This window comes from Heliangelus exortis, chromosome 3, assembly GCF_036169615.1.
Source record: "Heliangelus exortis chromosome 3, bHelExo1.hap1, whole genome shotgun sequence".
Taxonomy (NCBI): Eukaryota; Metazoa; Chordata; class Aves; order Apodiformes; family Trochilidae; genus Heliangelus; species Heliangelus exortis.
This window is the reverse complement of record NC_092424.1, coordinates 47,638,172-47,656,537: the sequence shown is the minus strand read 5'-3', so window position 1 is coordinate 47,656,537 and position 18,366 is coordinate 47,638,172. Positions and strand designations below refer to the sequence as shown.

At 42.5% G+C, this 18,366-nt stretch overlaps 1 protein-coding gene across 2 annotated transcripts in view; it reads left to right on the top strand.

Moving 5' to 3' along the window:
• Positions 1 to 18,366, top strand: part of SLC22A3 (solute carrier family 22 member 3) — a 39,638-nt gene that overhangs the window by 18,912 nt on the left and 2,360 nt on the right. For both annotated transcript variants that reach the window (XM_071740480.1, XM_071740479.1), the window contains 9 exons: positions 1,930 to 2,033; positions 2,596 to 2,750; positions 6,582 to 6,747; positions 7,740 to 7,857; positions 12,860 to 12,957; positions 13,104 to 13,318; positions 16,162 to 16,270; positions 16,531 to 16,643; positions 17,747 to 17,846. In XM_071740480.1, coding sequence (XP_071596581.1) covers positions 1,930 to 2,033; positions 2,596 to 2,750; positions 6,582 to 6,747; positions 7,740 to 7,857; positions 12,860 to 12,957; positions 13,104 to 13,318; positions 16,162 to 16,270; positions 16,531 to 16,643; positions 17,747 to 17,846 — 1,178 coding nt within the window. The remainder of the gene's footprint in view (positions 1 to 1,929; positions 2,034 to 2,595; positions 2,751 to 6,581; positions 6,748 to 7,739; positions 7,858 to 12,859; positions 12,958 to 13,103; positions 13,319 to 16,161; positions 16,271 to 16,530; positions 16,644 to 17,746; positions 17,847 to 18,366) is intronic.

The window sequence follows — 18,366 nt, the reverse complement described above, 5'->3', positions numbered from 1 at the left end:
GTGTTGGGGGGGCATCTGGTGGGCTGGGGACCTATGAGGTTACTAGCCAACTTTTGACAGTACTGAGAGCTGGCAACTGCTATTCTCAGTCACAATCTTTCAGACCCATGGCTTCAAGAAAAAAAAACAAAAAACAAACCCGAACAAACCCAAATCCTGGACTTCCAGTAAAATCATGATAACTTGAAACAAAGGTTCTGCTGTAGTTATTGTCAGCGACAGTGCGAAGAATACACTTGGAATGAAAACTAAGGAGCTGAATTTTAAGAAGTAATGAATAGCCTGTAGAAATGAATGTGAACTCCTATGTGGAGTTCAGAATATTAAAAGGAGTTGTTTATATCTAGGTACATAAATAGAAATGTACAGGTGCTTCTTTAGATTCTTGGGTCCAGATTCTGGGGCAGTGAAACCTGAAGTGTGGGTGCCCCCTGTGCCTCCCATGCAGGCACATCTGAAATCCCAGGCCCAGGGAACACTCACTGAGCTTACAGGAGGCAAATGGGATAAGGTGGAGCTTGGGTTTGTGGGCGCTATGTTTCGGTTTGGAGAACTGTGAGTGACACAAGAAACTTTTCTCTTTTATTCTTCTCTATCTGTGGTAGGACCAGAAGTGAATGGATGTAAGCTTTGTCAGGGGAGGCTTAGGCTGGATGTTTGGAAACATTTTTTCACTGAGAGGGTTGTCAGGCATTGGAATGTCCTGCCCAGGACAGTGGTGGAGTCACCATCCCTGGAGGTATTTAAAAGGCATTTGGACCTGGTCCTTAGGTTTAGTATTTAGATGGTTTACTAGTTAGATTATGGCGTTGGTCAAAGTCCAACCTAAAGTCTCTTCCAACCTAAACATTTTGTGATTCTAAATGCTCCTGTGTCCCCCTCTCATCCAAGCCCAGTGTTTGAGCACTGGTGCTGTGGTATGTGTGCTGGTGAGCACAAATGTGACATCCCATGCTTCAGTGAGCAGAACCTTGTTAGGGATTAAAGGCATTCTTGCAGTTCATGCCTGAAAGCAGAAGCATCTCTCTAGGGTAATGGTGGCAGATGCTGTTGTTTGTGGCTTCTTCTGGCCCTGAACTCACATTCTTCCTAAGGTTACACCAGGTATGGATTGAAACCTCCCAACTCTCATAAGGTCAGTACAATTTGGAAGGCAGGGGTTAGTATTTCTTAGTATTCCTAAGAATCTCTGAAGTTATTTCCAATGATATGCTGCCTGGATAACTACTTTAGTTTCATTTTATTTTTAATTTTAATTCCTAATCTCTTTGTCTTTTTCCCCCTTCCCAGCTTTCCTCTTCCTCTCACCCTCGCCCATCCCCATTCCTGTAAATTAAGTCTTCCAATACCCACCAATCTAACACCATGCTAGGGAGTTATTGCTACTGCAGTATAAGGAACAGAAAATTCTAGGAAAGCTGCACAAAGAAAATACATACTTAACATGTCTGAAACTGATCTTTCAGTTTTCGATTTCTTCAGAGACCACATATTTTTGCTTGTATCTAGAAGGGGCTAAGAAAAATAATTAAACCATTTGTATAAACTGATGTTTTCACTGGCTGTAGCTCTGCTCCCTTATTCTGCATTGAACAAAGTACTGACTTTGTCTTGGCAATGTATTTGAAAGCATTGTGTTTGGTTTGCAAAAGAGCAACTTGCTTTCCATATCTGGACAACTGTTGGTATGAAACACGGATCCTTTCAGCAAGGAGGAGCTTTCCCTCTATCTTCACAGTAGCTTAAACAGTGCTTGCCCTGGCTACACTTCTCTGGCCCAAAGGTTCTTGCTCTTAAACAAGTGCATTTGAACTTCCCCTTTCCATTCTTCTCCTTCCCACCCAGCTCTCTGCAGTTTCTATTATGTTTTGCCTTTATGATTATGAGTGACCCACTCCGGGTGTTTATGCCTCTCCTTTGTTCCCACAGTACAACCTTGTGTGTGGCAATGCCTGGATGCTGGATTTCTCACAGGCTATCCTCAATCTGGGGTTTCTGGTTGGTGCATTCACCCTATGCTACGCTGCAGACAGGTACTGTATAAGTGCTTGTGCCTTCTGGTTTGTTTGGAGGTGAAATCAGTTTTAGTGTCACCTTCAGTAAGCATGCATCAACACTTTTGAGGTTTAATTCACTTTGGAAATAACTATCCACAGTCTGAAACTCTGAATGTTGCCTGTCAATAGCACTGAGAATTGTACTTTCACAGAGCTGTCTGTAATTACTACTAGGTGACTAATTTGCGAAAAAAGAAATCCTGAACAAAAATTGCCCTTGTTTCAACTGGATCAAAAATTTGAACTGTAACATATTGCTCCTAGTTCATATAAAAATGACAAACTGTTTTCCAAAATAAAAGGAGGCTTGGTTTTAAAGTTGGTGACACAAAGGCAGAGGTAAATACTGCAAGGAAGAGTCTCATACACCAAAGGCCAGTGCTACAAAGTTTGAGGCAGCCTCCCTTAGGAACGCAGACAGTCTCAAAAAGGCACTGTTAAATCCAGCATTATAGAATAAGTTGCCAGGAAAAAAATAGTTTTGTGTCTTTTAATGATTTTCCCTTTTTCTTTCCCCCCCCTTTTTTTTTTTCAACAGATATGGCAGACTCCTCATATACCTGCTCTCCTGTCTTGGGGTCGGGATATGTGGTATCATAGTGGCATTCTCACCAAACTTTACTCTGTTTCTGATCTTCCGTTTTCTTCAAGGTGTGTTTGGCAAGGGAACCTGGATGACATGCTACGTGATCGGTGAGAGCTGTTCTTTCTTTTCTCATTAGGTAAAGTGAAGAATTTTTGGAGAGCAAGAAATCTGGCTTTGTCCACTCTTGATATATATGTTCTTGATTTCTTTTTTGGGGAAAAAAACACTGGCCCAGGGCTCAACAGACAATGAATAATCCAAGTTCATCCTAGCCAATGAATTTTTCCTCCAAGACAAGGTGACTGCATGCAGATTGTAATTTGATATCACCCATGGTCTGGGCTCATACCTGAACAGAATGTTTGGCAAAGCAGTCCCTGGTCTTTGTCCAGGCCGTGCTGGGGACCTTTCTGGCAGATCATCTGTATAGTGTTTCATTACCTGGCAATGTCTGCTAATTCACTGGTACAGAGGTGGCCTCAGACAACAGCAGCATGTGCAAACTCCTGATAGTTAGTACTGAGTATGATATGGACATGTGTAGCAGTGTACATTCCTGCCTGACTTTATAGGATCCCATGGAGAAGAGCAAGGAAGAAGTATTACATGAGGACAAACTTACAAGAATGATGTGTCCTTCATAACTATTCAGACTCTCCTTCTGTACCCATCACTGTGGTACCTCAACATGCCTGTGAGCAGCTGGCCATAGGCAGTTCAGTAGCAAATGCAGCATTTCTGTTGCTTTTACCTGAGGATTTTATGACTATCTAATTCATGGACTCTGATGAAGAGGGATTAACATAAATAAATAAGAGGTAGAGGAGTGGAATGTGCATATATAAATGTTTTCTTATTACAAAGAACATCACCTATATGATCAAAATTGACAGAGCAAGCTTCAAATCAAACAAGATACACAAACAGGGAGATGGTTAATTTTGGCAGAGTTTGAACATCTTCCCCAGAGGCTCAGAGGAGTTAACTGCTTTTCTGGGAGGGCAGACACTGCTCTTCATTCTTTAGCTGGAAGGCTTTCTTTAGTTCCAGGCTGGACATATTTTACACCAGGATCCATAATAGGATTATTATTTCCCGAAAAGGGAAAAGGAATGGAAACTTTTTTATAAATAGCATTAAAACAGCAGGGCTCCAGAGCATTTGATAGGTTATGGTCATGGCCCAGCAATGAAGGTCCTTATATAACAAGCTTACTTTCAGTGAGAGAAGGGCATCCTGACTGACTGCCAGGTTCGGAAAGGGAAACTCCTCTCTACAGCATGGGATTGAGGAAAGCATCCTGCTGGAGATGAAACATTAGATTTTCTTAAAAAGATCAGTCATTCAGTAATCTGTGACAATCCAAAACACAGTGAGAATATCATTATTTAGTGCGAAAATTTGTACCATCACTGTAGTCTGTGAGTCCTGAGACAGTTTTTCAAAATTCACAGTGTAATTTATGTGAGTGAGAGCACAATTGCAACCAGATGTAAACAGTTATAGTGAGACCTGGGAACACAATGGTGGTGTATGCACAAACCCTACAAATAGTCTAGCCCTCTCATCTTCTAAAAGCCCAGAAATACCTAAGTTTTCTGGGCAAAGTAATATTGCTGAGCAGCCCAGGTCCAAGATCCAGGGAAAGGGCCAGAAACCGCTTCTTCCCTCTCTTCCAAGCACATGGCCTAATTTTAAACTGAGATCTTATCCTAAAGCTTTGGCAAGTGTTCTAACCAGCAAAAACTTTTATGAAAGACCCATGGACTACTTAAAATGGACAAATTTTAACAGAAAGGAACATTTTGCAGTGCTCAGATCAGACTGCTTGAGTTGGGAAAGGTTGAGAGACACCACATCCTTAGGGACAGTATATTGTTGTATATTACCACAACCCTAAGCAAGGTGCTTAATTCTTACAGAGAGTGATTCTTTCTAAATACCTGCTTTTATGTACACTTTTTGATCAGCCAGAGTTTAGACTAACCTAACATCTTTTAAAAGACATATACAGATCATTGGTTTTGTTGTACCAGGATGGTGGTTGTTATTAATACATCTCCCATGCTACTGATCTGGGCTTCAGAATCACAACAGGCTGCCCCAAGAACCTCTCTTTGCTTTCACACACAACCCAGCTCTTCCTGGGTCAGTGCTGAGCAGTTACCTTTAGGCAATAGAGTTGCCCCTGAGCTGTGCAGGTGTGGGGGTCAAAAAAAAAAATAGTAAAGGTGTCCTGTGTCTGTACTTTGCCAGCTGAAACAAGTCACTGTTACTTATAAAATTGTGTTTCCTTTAGTAAAACTGAAGAAAAGAGAAGTGTTTTCTGTGTATCATAAACCAAGACTTTGCTTTTACTCTGATGTCTAGGTAGTGGTGAAAGTTTTGAAATTAACAAGAGACATTTCTTCATGTGTTGGTCACCTCAACAATGGATCTCAGGGCCTGAACTATGGGCTTACATGGGCTTTGGAAGTGATCAGATACATTCACATAATAAAAAAAATCCATCACGGGATTAAAAAAAAATGTCAATGAAGGGCCTTTTGTTCTAATAAATGAAGCAAGGTGTGGAACATGCCATACCACAGCAAACTGTGGACTACTGTCAGCAAGTTTGCAGATGATACTATGTTGGGAGGGAGTATTGATGTGCCTGAGGGTAGGAAGGCTCTACAGAGAGACCTTGACTGGCTGGATCACTGTGATGAGGCCAATTATATGAGGCTCAACAATGCCAAGTGTTGAGGCCCCAACAACCCCAGGCAAAGCTACAGGCTTAGGGAAGAGTGACTGCAAAGCTGCCCAGAACAAGAAGGACCTGGAGATGCTGGTTGACCTTGGGCTAAACATGAGCCATCAGTGTGGCCGGGTGGCCAAGAAGGCAACAGCATTCCTGTATCAGGAGTAGTGTGGCTAGTGGGACCAGGGAAGTGATGGTGCCCCTGGACTTGGGACTGGTGAGGCTGCACCTGGAGTACTGTGTTCAGTGCTGGGCCCCTCACTACAAGAAAGACTTTGAGTTGCTGGATAGAGTGCAGAGAAGGGCAACCAAGCTGGTGAAGTGTCTGGAGAACAAGTCTTACAAGAAGCCTCTGAGAGAACTGGGTTTGTTCAGTCTGGAGGATAGAAGGCTAAGGGGAGACCTTATTTCTCTCTGCAACTACCTGAAAGGAGGTTGTAGTGAGGTGGGGGTTGGCCTCTTCTCAGAAGTAACAAGCAACAGGACAAGAAGAAATAGTCTCAAGTTGTACCAGGGGAGGTTTAGGTTGGGTATTAGAAGAAACTGCTTAATTGAAAGGGTTATTAAACACTGGAACAGGCTGTCCAGGGTGGTAGTTGAATCACCATCCCTGGAGGTGTTTAAAAGATGTGTAGATGTGGTGCTTAGGAACATGATTTAGCACTGGACCTGGTAGAATTAGGTTACTAGTTGGACTCAATGACCTTAAAGGTCTTTTCTAACCAGAATGATTCAGTGATACATCAGTGCCCAGAGCAGTCAGTATGGTATGACTAAACTCTTTTCTCCACAGAATCTTTGTCCATATTACCTGCTGGGATCAACCCCTGCCTGAAAGATTCTCTAGCCTAGGGCATGAGCCAAAAATGTGCCTGAAAGTGTGCTAAGGATTTACCACTAAGCATGATCATGATGCAGTCTCAAACCCCTGTTCTGACTCTATTTACCTCAATAGTAAACACACAGTCAGAAACCCCTCTAGCTGAAGGGGGACAGGTGAATTCATGAGGTGGTGGTGCCCATCCTTGCCCTGGTCAGTCTCAGTGACATGCTTACAATGCTGAAGGCAAGATGCTGGACTAGACAGACTCATGGCCTAATACAGTGCTATCCTTCCTTATATTACACCACTAATATTGTTCTTTCCAGCTGGGTTTGTTTCTGTATTGTTTATTTTGGCTTTCTTTCTGCTCAGTGACAGAAATTGTTGGTTCTGACCAGCGGTTCGTTGGGATCGTGATTCAGATGTTCTTTACTCTGGGAATTATGATTCTCCCTGGGATTGCCTACTTGGTTCCCACCTGGCAGGGGATCCAGCTGGCCATTTCACTGCCCAACTTCCTCTTCCTGCTTTACTACTGGTAATGTTGCAGTCTTTGCTCTTGTCATTATTGCTATTGCTATTTGAGCACTTGAGACCCCCACTGTGTCCAAAGTCTCCAATGTGCAACATGCTGTAGTTTGGAAAGAGGGTATTTTCATGTTGCTGATTTTGCCATTTTTAACATCACTAAAAGTGAGTTGCAGAAACATGTTACTTCCTTTTTTCTGCCGAGGGTTTGCCTCTCTTGTCAGACACTATTAGCCCTTCACAGAACCCTTCTCTGCTCCTGCTTAGCCTGGAGCTGGCTGTTTATCTGTTTAACTTGACCAAAGTCTGCTTTTCCCCATCAGCCATGGAACCCCACCCTTACCTCTGATTGCCTACTCAGTTCAAGCCTGGACCTGGCCTTAAAGTCCCATGAGCTGGGCAGTGCAGCTGATGAGAAAGCAGAGGCACCGTGTTGTGGGGCACATCTGTCCCAGTGGAGTGCAGCCAAACTGTGGGCTGGATCCAGAGAAACTCATCCCCACTCCCTCACATTGTTTCCTTAAACAGTGCCTGTCATGAGTTATATTTAGCCCTAGACCAGGATAAACTGAAACACTGATTAAGTATTATTATTTGTGTTCATTTTATAAAATCTGTGTGTGTGTATGTGTGTCTACCTTACAACACTAGACAGCTAGAAGTTTCCTAGTGTCTGTACTTGGTACCACACGTTGCTTAGTGTTGACTTTCATTGTTCCTTGCTGTCCTACCAGCACCTTGTTTGCTTATTGGTTATAGTGATTTTGACATCCATTGTGCAAATGCAGTAGTTAGATTTCTTATTTTTCAGCTTTTCACAGTATTGATATAGTCTCTTTCCTTCTTTCTCACCCACAAAGATCAGACACAGGAGACTTTCTGTCTCCCAAAGACTGAAAAACCTGCATGCTATGTGTTAGCACAGACAAAAGGCAAAGGAGTTCTGTTTACTTAAGATGGTAATGGGCAAAACTCCCATTTATGTCTTCTGTATTCTTATAGGGTGGTTCCCGAATCTCCACGTTGGCTCCTGACACGCAAAAAGGGAGAGAAGGCATTAAAAATCATGCGCAACATTGCAAAACACAATGGGAAATATCTCTCACCACATTACTCAGAGGTACTGTCATCTGTTTGAGCTTGAAGTTTTTTTGCTAATCTTTCTTAATCTTTTGAAGGTTCATTTGTGTTAAAATGCATTTGCTTTATGTGATGGGCAACACTCTTGAAGTGTCACACCAGAACAAGGTTGTCAGTCCCATACCTACTTTGTCAATTGTAAGAGGGTGAAAGTGAACTGGCTGGAATGACATGAGCTGAAAAAAAGAAGTTCACAAAACAGTGAATCAAGTCTTTAATTTTCAAAATTCCTACTTTAAAAACTTGTGGGAAGTATCATAAGCTAGACTGAAGGACAATGATATTTCCCAACAGATGCTGCTTTAGCTGTTAGAGTGAAGGGAGAAATCAGGATATGCTTCCCCAGCTCCTTTGCCAGAAGTTCCTTTAACAAACCAAAGAGAAGATGGTGTAGAAAGCCAGAATTTAATTATAAATTTACATCCCTTGCAACAGGTAGAAAATATGCTCCAAAACTGAAAACAGGAGAAACACTGTCTGGGATGCCTATGTACAGAATAGGAAAAATGTATTTTAGAATTCAAGTCCATTGGCAAGTGGTCTTGACAGAACTGAAAATGCTTGTGCATTCAAAAAAAAACTGTCATGGCATTGCCTTGTTCTGTGCTGGGGAGCATTGCTCAGTTCTCAGACCATTTTAAGCATAGCATTGGCCTTGTAGTTCAATGACAGTCATACAGACATGGTTCCTGTTCCATAACCCACCAGGTCTGGATCCTCAGTGCTAGATATAATAATGTTAGAAATCATTACCTGAATGGGTGAAAACAGCTGATAATTGCTAGCATACAGTCACCCAGAGGTGGCATACTGAATGCACTACAAGCATTTCAAGAAAGACATTGTGATTTTCATATTGAACTGACCTACTGACTGACATAACAATGTCCATCTATCAGGACACAGTAGTATCCTTTATGCCTTCATACATTCATATGCATAAAACTTAATTTTTCTACATACACAAAATTATCATGTGTGACTTTTAACTACAATTTCACTGAGACTAAAGGCAAAGATTTTGGGATGGCAGTGTTTGGACGGGGCTGATCCTGCCAAAAAGGAACATCATGATATGTGTGCTCTGTAAAGAGTAGGTGGCAACATGGGTTCCCACAGCTTGGTATCTTTCTCATTGTTCTTCTTTAACAAAGGAAAACCTGAGAATGCAGCCTTGTTTATCCAAGAAAGTGGGTTTGCTTCAAAAAAATCCTAGAGTATAATTCTGGATAAAGTAACTATTGACACTTATGAAAATACCAGCCAGGCTAAGCAGCTCTGCTTATACAGGATAATATGTGAAATATAGACCTTGCATGAAGTACACATAGAAAAAGATACGTGGCAACAGAAGTACAGAAATGACCAGTTGGTTTATACCAATATTCCATTATCTTTCCACATCAGAAGCATATAGTAATAGCAGTTAATGACACTCCTAGCAAGTTAAAAGTTCACACAAAAGGTTTCATAGAGAAGCTGGGCTCTGTCATGTACTGTGCCTCTTAGGATACACTACTGTAGACTAAGGATTTCTTGAAATCAAAACTAGACCTATCAGCAGAAATGAACATGCTGACACAGATATTTGTACAGCTGGCTGCTTTATTCATAAAGAACTTGTTTAAGTGCCATAATAGTGCAGAATAGCATTTCTGTGAATATTATGTTGTTCAGTGTAACACACAAAGGTTAATGTGGGGTAAGGGAGGATTATCAGGGGGAAAAGTTATGGATAATTTCCTTAGTTAAGAAACAGGATATACCAGATAAGACTTGTACATTAGTGAAACAACACGACAGAAGGTGTTTTAATGATCAGCAACAAGCTAGGCCAGCAATGAATAAACAGTTTTTCCAGTGGAAGCCAAGACATCTCTGTAATACCAACCAAGGTTAGGAAATCACCCTCAGCTGTCCCACAACATAGAATGAACTTTTCCAGTTGCATTGGTGTAGCATCTTATGAAACGGAGGCCTGCTGACTGAAACTGGTGGGAGAGAAACAAACTGAAGAGGCTGACTAAGGAGACAGAAAAGAGTAAATCCGTGTATTGTTCTTGGCTGGGGCACGTACACTGATGAGATCCCCATCCTGGTCAGCATTACTCAGTGCCAAGTGTGGTCCAAGATATGTAGAGAGAAGGTTATGCTGCTGCAGCTCCCCCTCCACTTTCAGCCCTGTGCTCCTACATCTGCATCTCCTCTCTTGACATCAGCATTTCAAAAGTGTCACATCAGAATCAAGATGTGTGTCCTTTTTTAAGTTATATTTAATTTTTTTCAGAAGTGTTCCAGCTTATGACCCTAAGCCACTCACAGCTGAACCAGATTAACCTCCACACATCCAGATTCATGCTGGATCTGTTCCTGGGACCTTTTTAATATACAAGGTCTGTCATCCTTGGTAGCATGCCCAGAGGAGAGAAAGCATCTCCAGGAAGAACATTAGTTGTGAATCAAGTGTGTTTCTCACATCAACTCACATCAGAATTCACTTTCATGAAGGGACTTCAGAATTTCATGCAAAGTGCTGCAGGTGTGGAGGGACAGGGAGAAGAGGCATTACCCATTAGTGTGTTTTGGCCAAGATGTTCCAACATCTGTAACAATTTCATTGGCTGGGTCCCATCCTTGTCTCTTTCTGTAGCAGCCTCACATGTTCATTGACATGCAGAAACCACAAATGACCTTTGTATGCAATGAAAGCTTTATTTCTTTTGCTTTGTCAGTTACAGCACCGGTACTGTCAAGAACTCATTAAATTAACTATAAATTATAAACTCTCTTTTTCTAGTAATTATCCAGCTTTTTTTTTTCCCTGCAAAGTTTTGACTTTACACATTTATTTTTTTTCATTGATAAAAAAAATGCTCAGTCATGCTTGGGGCAGCAGTCATATTGACTATATCTTTAGTCGTTTGGAAAACTAAAACTATATTTGCACAAAGTCACAACTGATTGCTGGCCTGCTGCCCTTATTAAACACAGTCATCATCTTATGATATGATAAACAAATACAGGGTTAAAGCTTTGGCGATAGCCCTGGATGATCTGGGGGGACTGTCAGGCAATGCCTTTGGCTCTGGGCTTCTTATCAGCCAGTATCTCCATGTTCCCATATGCTTTTCCATCTGTTCACCCACATCTTAACCCCTCCCCATCTGGGATCATTCACCTGGGCTCCTATGCCTACCTGGGTAGAGGATGTGGTGGTGGTAGAGAGGAATTTACTTCTTTTTACACTCTTAGGCCTCAAACCTCTGAGGACTCAAAGAGGAAATTCTTCTGATAAAGGTGCAGCAGGTTTACCTCTGTTTCTCACAGATGCTTTGAGAGCTGATGTCAGTCTCAGACATATCTGCCAGTTCTTGGGTGATCTCCTGCTTTGTCCCTGCCTAAAGGCACCCCTGCCTTCTCTTCCTCCTCTACCTAACCTGCCAAATGAAAATACAAGCAGAAGGGCTGACACCTGGCTTGAACATCACAATTCAAACTGCCAGCCACAGTTAAAAGCAGCCTCCATCAGTGAACCTAGTTCCTTATTGGCCTGGCTAACATCCTAGCCAACCTCACTGAAAAACACCTGTGCTATCTTATGATATGAAAAACAAATACAGGGTTAAAGCTTTGGCAATAGCCCTGGATGATCTGGGGAGACTGTCAGGCAATGCCTTTGGCTCTGGGCTTCTTATCAGCCAGTATCTCCATGTTCCCATATGCTTTTCCATCTGTTCACCCACATCTTAACCCCTCCCCATCTGGGATCATTCACCTGGGCTCCTATGCCTACCTGGGTAGAGGATGTGGTGGTGGTAGAGAGGAATTTACTTCTTTTTACATTCTTAGGCCTCAAACCTCTGAGGACTCAAAGAGGAAATTCTTCTGATAAAGGTGCAGCAGGTGTACCTTTATGTTTCTCACAGATGCTTTGAGAGCTGATGTCAGTCTCAGACATATCTGCCAGTTCTTGGGTGATCTCCTGCTTTGTTGCACCCCTGCCTTCTCTTCCTCCTCTACCTAACCTGCCAAATGAAAATACAAGCTGAAGGGCTGACACCTGGCTTGAACATCACAATTCAAACTGCCAGCCACAGTTAAAAGCAGCCTCCATCAGTGAACCTAGTTCCTTATTGGCCTGGATAATATTCTGGCTCCCTAATATTGTGTGGTAATGAACTCCAAAATTTAAACATAGGCTATGTGAAATCCTGCCCTTTTCTGCTAATGTTAAACCTTCTAACTAATGATTTCACTGAGTGCTTCATTATGACTGTATTGGGAGAAGTTGTGAACAGATTTACTTTATTTATAAGCAGCATGAGAACTATGAATTCATATTTTGCCAGATTTTTTTATTCAAGGGTAAAGGCCACGTTCAGCACAATGCTTGTGTATTTTAAGACCCTCTGAATTTCACCAGTTTAATGTTTTGTAGAACCCAAGTGCCTTCAGACAGATCTGCTCTTCCTCTCACTCCTCTTTTCCTCCTGCTGCCCAGCTGTGCCACCAGCTGTGTTTCCAAACCCATTGCTTGCTGCTCCCCTCTCTCCCTACTTCCCATAGAAAATCACTTTGCCCTTCCTGCTGTGGCCTTCTCCTCACTGTCACCTCTGGCAGAAAGCAGCTCTGCTCTCAGTGACCCTGATGTGATAATGACTGCTTAGTGCTTTCCAAGAAATACTAGGTTGACCTCTCTCAGTTTACAACAAGAAAGTGATTTTTCCACTCTCTAGTCAACTTTGGGGATTTTTCCCCAGATTTTTGCATGGTCATCATTAAGGAAAACCCACAGCTGTGGTTTTACAAGCTATTTCCTATATCTATGCACTGCCCTGGAGTGCTAAAAGCAGCAAGCTGGCTTATCAGTGCCTTTGCTTGCTGGGCTGGAATATTGCTGACCACCATGTTTACACAGAAACTCTGCCCCAGCTCCTGTCTGACCCCTGACAGATGACTCTACTGCTCATGTTTCTCCTCAGATCACTCTTAGCAATGAGGAGGTCAGCAATCCCTCCTTTCTTCACCTGGTGAGGACACCCCAGATGAGGAGGAACACGCTCATCCTGATGTATGCCTGGTGAGTGCCCATGTCAGTCCAGCTTGCTTCTAGGGTGGGGGGATTCAAAGAAAAAACCCTTTGTGACTTCTAGGGTGTTTCCAGCTGTTTGTGGTAATTAATTTACCTCTCAACATTTTTTTTTCCCTCCCCTTTGCTGTTTTTAGGTTCACAAGTGCCCTGATCTACCAAGGGCTTGTCATGCGCCTAGGAATTGTTGGAGGAAATCTCTATCTAGACTTCTTCATCTCAGGAGCTGTGGAGCTGCCTGCTGCTCTCCTAATTTTAATGACAATTGATCGCGTTGGCCGGCGCCTTCCCTTTGGAATAAGCAATATTGTGGCAGGAATTGCTTGCCTCATTACTGCCTTCTTGCCAGATGGTAATTCCCTTCCCAGTGTTAGGCTCTTTAGGTCAATAACTTCTCTCTGACACTCCTTAAGCAAGGACAGCAGATCCCACAGAACTGTTGGTAAAAGTAAAAAGTGTTTAGTGACACAAGTAGCACCACAGTCCTGGAACAACATACCTTGTTTGCTTATAGATTGCCCTGGGATATCTAATGGTCCTTATCTTTCATGGGCTGTGAGCAGGAGCTGGGTGTAATCCCAGCAAAAATGTATATGAAGGCCCTCTACTGCTTTTGAAGGCAAATACGAAGGAAGAGTATATAAACATCAAGAAAAATACATTCTCTGACTTGGAAGACCCCTAATGATGTAAGACATCAGTGATTCAGCTGAGGCAGCTTGGTGGTCTTCTCATTTTCAAATAAAATGATGCAAACCACAACAGGATGTAGGGGCTGGGGCAGACAACATGGAGATTTTTGCCCTCCTCTCACTCTCCCAGGGGTTTGGAGAATGTTAAGGCATTGGAGGAAAAGTAGAGCTTTTATTAAGTTCCTCTTACCTGGTTTCGAGGATGACTAGAAGTTCTGATATTACACACAGGCTTCCAAGCGCACTTATCTTTTCTTTAAATTGTCCTCCTTCCTCTGAGTTTTTTTTTTTAATTTTTATTCCTGAAGAAACATTTGGAGTTGCTTTGAAGCAAATGTTACTACATCATCCTACTTTGCCTTAGCATAGCTGGGGACCAGCAGCTGAACTGGCATTGGAGAGGCTTATTCCTCTTGAGGGATGTTCCTGTCAAAGTAAGGGACAGTTCTGGACAGCCTTAGAGGTTTTAGTTCCTGAACATATATTGTGAGGCAATCATTTTCCTAGAGAAAAGCCATGAGAAGTCACTTCAAGAGTATAATGTGCCCATAAAACCAGGCAGGTTTCTGGTGAGTGCAAAATGAAATCCTTAAAAGTGATGTGTTGGTTCACCTCTATCTCAGTTAAGCTCCACCTAAAGGGATTCCTCTGAAAGTACCTAAAATTAATGCTACATGCTGGAGGAGCTTTACTGCTTTAATAGAAGCAGAAGTGATGGGAGAAGGAAAGAGGGAAGATCAGTGGTCTGTTCCTGGTGCTGGCACTACTGGCTGCTTGACCATGTCCTGGAATGCTATGATTTTGTCACTTGTTTGCATTAATCTGTTTGCCAGGTGGAGCCCATGAGGATTAATTCCACTGTATTTTCCCCAGGTGTCCACTGCTGTGTTCCTCTGAGAAAAGCATCCATACTCTGAGCAGGTGCCAGCTGCCCTGCTTACCATGTCATCTGCTGACTTTGCTAGCATTTTTCTTCCCTGTTAAAAAAGTACAGAGGACCTCCTCGGGGCAGCAGGGCCTGGGCAATGTTGATCACCTGGAGCTAAAGCTGTTGCAGTAGGAGGAAACAAAGAGTGACACTGGGGAATAAACCTTCTGACCACTAACACCTTCATGTATTTTGGACTACACCATGTGCTGGGCTCCAGGTCTGGAGTCAGAGCAGGAGCATTCTGTGGGGTTGGCATGGCATGAGCAAAGGGAGAAAGTGGTGGCCCGGAGCCAGCAGGAGGCTGCCACCAGCCTGCTCCCAGCAGCACTGAAGTGCTGAGGTGACCTTGCCCCAGTGAGGAGAGGACAGCCTGGGGATGTCACCCGCACCTCGGGGATCTGATGAACCGAGGGGTGCCAGGGAGACAATGTGGGTTTGTTTTGTTTTTTTCCAGGCTTTGCTTTTCTTACAGGTTTTCAAAACCAGAATTTTCAGGGCAAAGGCAGTGTCTCACAACATGTGATGAAATTTGACGGGGGTTTGTTTGGTTGTTTTGGAAGGGAAATAACCCCAAGCATCTCATTTTTCTGTTTGGAGCAAACTGCAATGTTTTCTTGTTCTTCCTACTGAAGCTTTGAGAAAACACAATCAGTGCCAGAGCCCTCTCCAGTGGCAGAGCTTGCCTTTGTGTTAGGTTCAGGCTTGTTTTTTCACTCGCCTCCCCATTGGCATAGCTGTGATTAGCCCATACAAGTGACTGTCCTCTCCCAAGAACATTGCAGAAGTGTTTATTGCATTCCTCATGACACTCCTCCAGGGGCACTGGCTCTCCAGAGAGAGCAGTCAGAGTGCTGAGGGATTGCATACAGTGAGACAGGATGGCTCTGCCCCATGGTGCAGATGCGACCATCACACATCCCACTGATGCAAACAGGGCAGTGCCTGGGCACCAGAGCTCGAGTGGGATGGGAGAGCTGGGCAGAGCCAGGCAGGCAGTATTAGGCCCTTGGTTGTGCTGGGTACAAGGACAAGCACCAGGGAAGGGAAGGGAGAGGATGGAGAGCAGTGTTATTAGGAGAATGTCTAACATGCAATGGCTTGACAAATAATGAGGTGTAGCTGGCCTACTCCGGAGAAAGTTATTTTAATATTGCTGCAGATGAACCTTTAGAGGTAGCTCCTGTGTGATCAAAAGGGTTTGGGAGGTCACTTAATAGTGTCTCTTACAGCAGAACACTGCTATCTAAATAAATGCTCCTTTTTAGAGCATAATTTGATCATCACCATGAAAGCTTTTAACATTCATTCCCCCACCTGTGCTGTTATGTCCAAGCAGAACCTTGAATTAGCTGACTGAAAGTGATTTCTGATTTTCTAAAGCAGTCTTGCATGATGCTGGAAATCAATAAATTTCAGTACAGGTTGCTATTTACATCAGGGGTCCATCAGCCTGACCTGCACAGATCCAGGGTTTCTGTGACTGAGCTTCTGTTGGCAGAGCCTGAGGCTCTCAGAAACACTCTGCTGGTGCATCAAAGCATGTTTCACCTGTGTTTCTCTTTGAATTTACAGATATTCCATGGCTCAAAACAACAGTTGCCACGCTGGGAAGACTGGGCATCACCATGGCTTTTGAAATTGTCTATCTTGTGAACACAGAATTATACCCTACAACACTGAGGTACATTGAGAGCTCCCAAGAGCTTTCAACTTTTCCCTCAGCTTTTCCCCATTCCCTATTTACCACTTTTTAATAAAACTCAGTTTTGTCCAGAGTTTCCTAACTGAATAGCCACTGCTCAATGTGGATGGTGGACTCTGATGAGATAATTTTGGAGCTAAGTGTACATTCTGTACCTTAAACTTTTGATTCATCTCTTTGATATAGCTTCTCAAATATCTATTTTTCTATTTGCAGAAATATCTGTTTTTCTTTTGCAGAAACTTTGGTGTTTCCCTGTGCTCGAGTTTGTGTGACCTAGGTGGGATCATAGCCCCTTTCCTGCTTTTCCGATTAGCAGCCATTTGGTTGGAGTTACCTCTGCTTATTTTCAGTAAGATTTGATTTTAAATGTGCTTTTCATTTAAATATCCTCCCGCTAAATGAGCTTTTCTTCTGGACCTAAAGTGTAATATATTGCCTCATACCAACCCATGTCAACCTTCATGCCTAGAGCAAGAGGCTGATGAGTGAATGAATGAAAAGTGAATGATTTCATGGGATGCTATGGAAGATCCCAGGTCTGCTTGGGTGACTCAGCTGAAGGAGCATAAAAAAACTACATGAGGTGCTTTAAGACTGAGAAGTCTTACAGCTAAATTCGGTAATTGCAGAGAAATAAGCTTAATCTCCCAACAGTAGAGGTTAATGTCCTTTAAAAAACAGTGGATTTGAGGGTTCTTTGGAATATACAATTATGACTATGGATGTTATATTAAAAAATAACTACTCAATCCCTTCAAGCTCTTTTCTTCAGTTGCATTTTTTAGGGAATGTGTCCTGTGAATTTTGTTGGTAAAAGTAAGTTTAAATATGGAAGCATTAGTCTGTGTCTAGACCAGGCTTCTGAGAGGCACATGTGACTGGCAGGCCTTCTATTTTTGACTTATTACAGTCTTTAAATTATATCTATGCAGGAAATTGTTCCAAAATAATAATTCTTAATGAACTGTTTCATACTGGTTCTCTGTCTAAATGCTCTTTCCCATGGATCAATTTTTATTCTGAATCACTTAACCTACTTTGGCCTTAGATACATGAAGAGAGTTTAAAAAATCTCAGTGGTCTCAGGAAACACAGATGCACCTGCCTGATGATAGATCCTCTTGCCCAAAGGCAGATTTGTTTTATGTGAGACATGGGGTTCCAGTGCAGTTTCTATGCACTTGCTCATGTATATTTATCTCGGGGTTTTGACTTATAAGATCTCCCTTTTAGAGCAATTCAGGCTTCAAATGATCCCCTGTCCCTCAATTTTTCTTTTAATAATGTAGTATAAATGTGTTTGATAAGAGTAGGGTCATCAGAAATTGCTGTTGCATTTTAAAAATCTTACTTCAACTTTAGTCTGATTAAATTTTGCTTAGCGGCTAAACCCTTAAAATAAAAAAAGTAACAATTTCCACTGCTTTTGGATTTCTTCAATGTCCATTGTAGGTATCCTTGCAGTTGTCTGCGGGCTCCTGGTATTGCTTTTACCAGAGACAAAGGGAATATCCTTACCAGAGACAGTGGAGGATGTGGAGCAGCTTTCCAGGTATGTTATATATTTTCTTACATTTACTTGGATAAGGTGTCCTGAGAGTGTTCTCCAACCTTGTCAGATTTCAAAGTAAATTCCCCAGTCAGGCTGATGTTTTGAGCAGGTATTTTCCTCAGTAGAAATGTGAGCTATTCAATACCACTAAGGCAGGTTGTTTAAAATAAAGCATAGGGAGATAATGTGTATTTTTCTCATAGAGGCACAAAGTTGTTTTGTGTCCCTCTGGAAACTGAGATTAATACCTTCCTATAGATGTACTGCAAAGTTTAGCCTGCAACTCCATTCAAGAAAACCAGCCATTACCTTAATCACAGCATCCTATGTGGAAGGGCCCATGATCACGAGAGCATATCCACAATTTGTGAAGTCATTTGAAAACTCACACAAGATGAACTTATAGCTGAAGAGTTGCAGACACAGCTTTGCCACTCCTGACACACAGGCAGACAGACTTCACAGCACTGCAGGCACACGGGGAACATTTACACTTCAGCTTGTTTGGCAGTAAATTTCT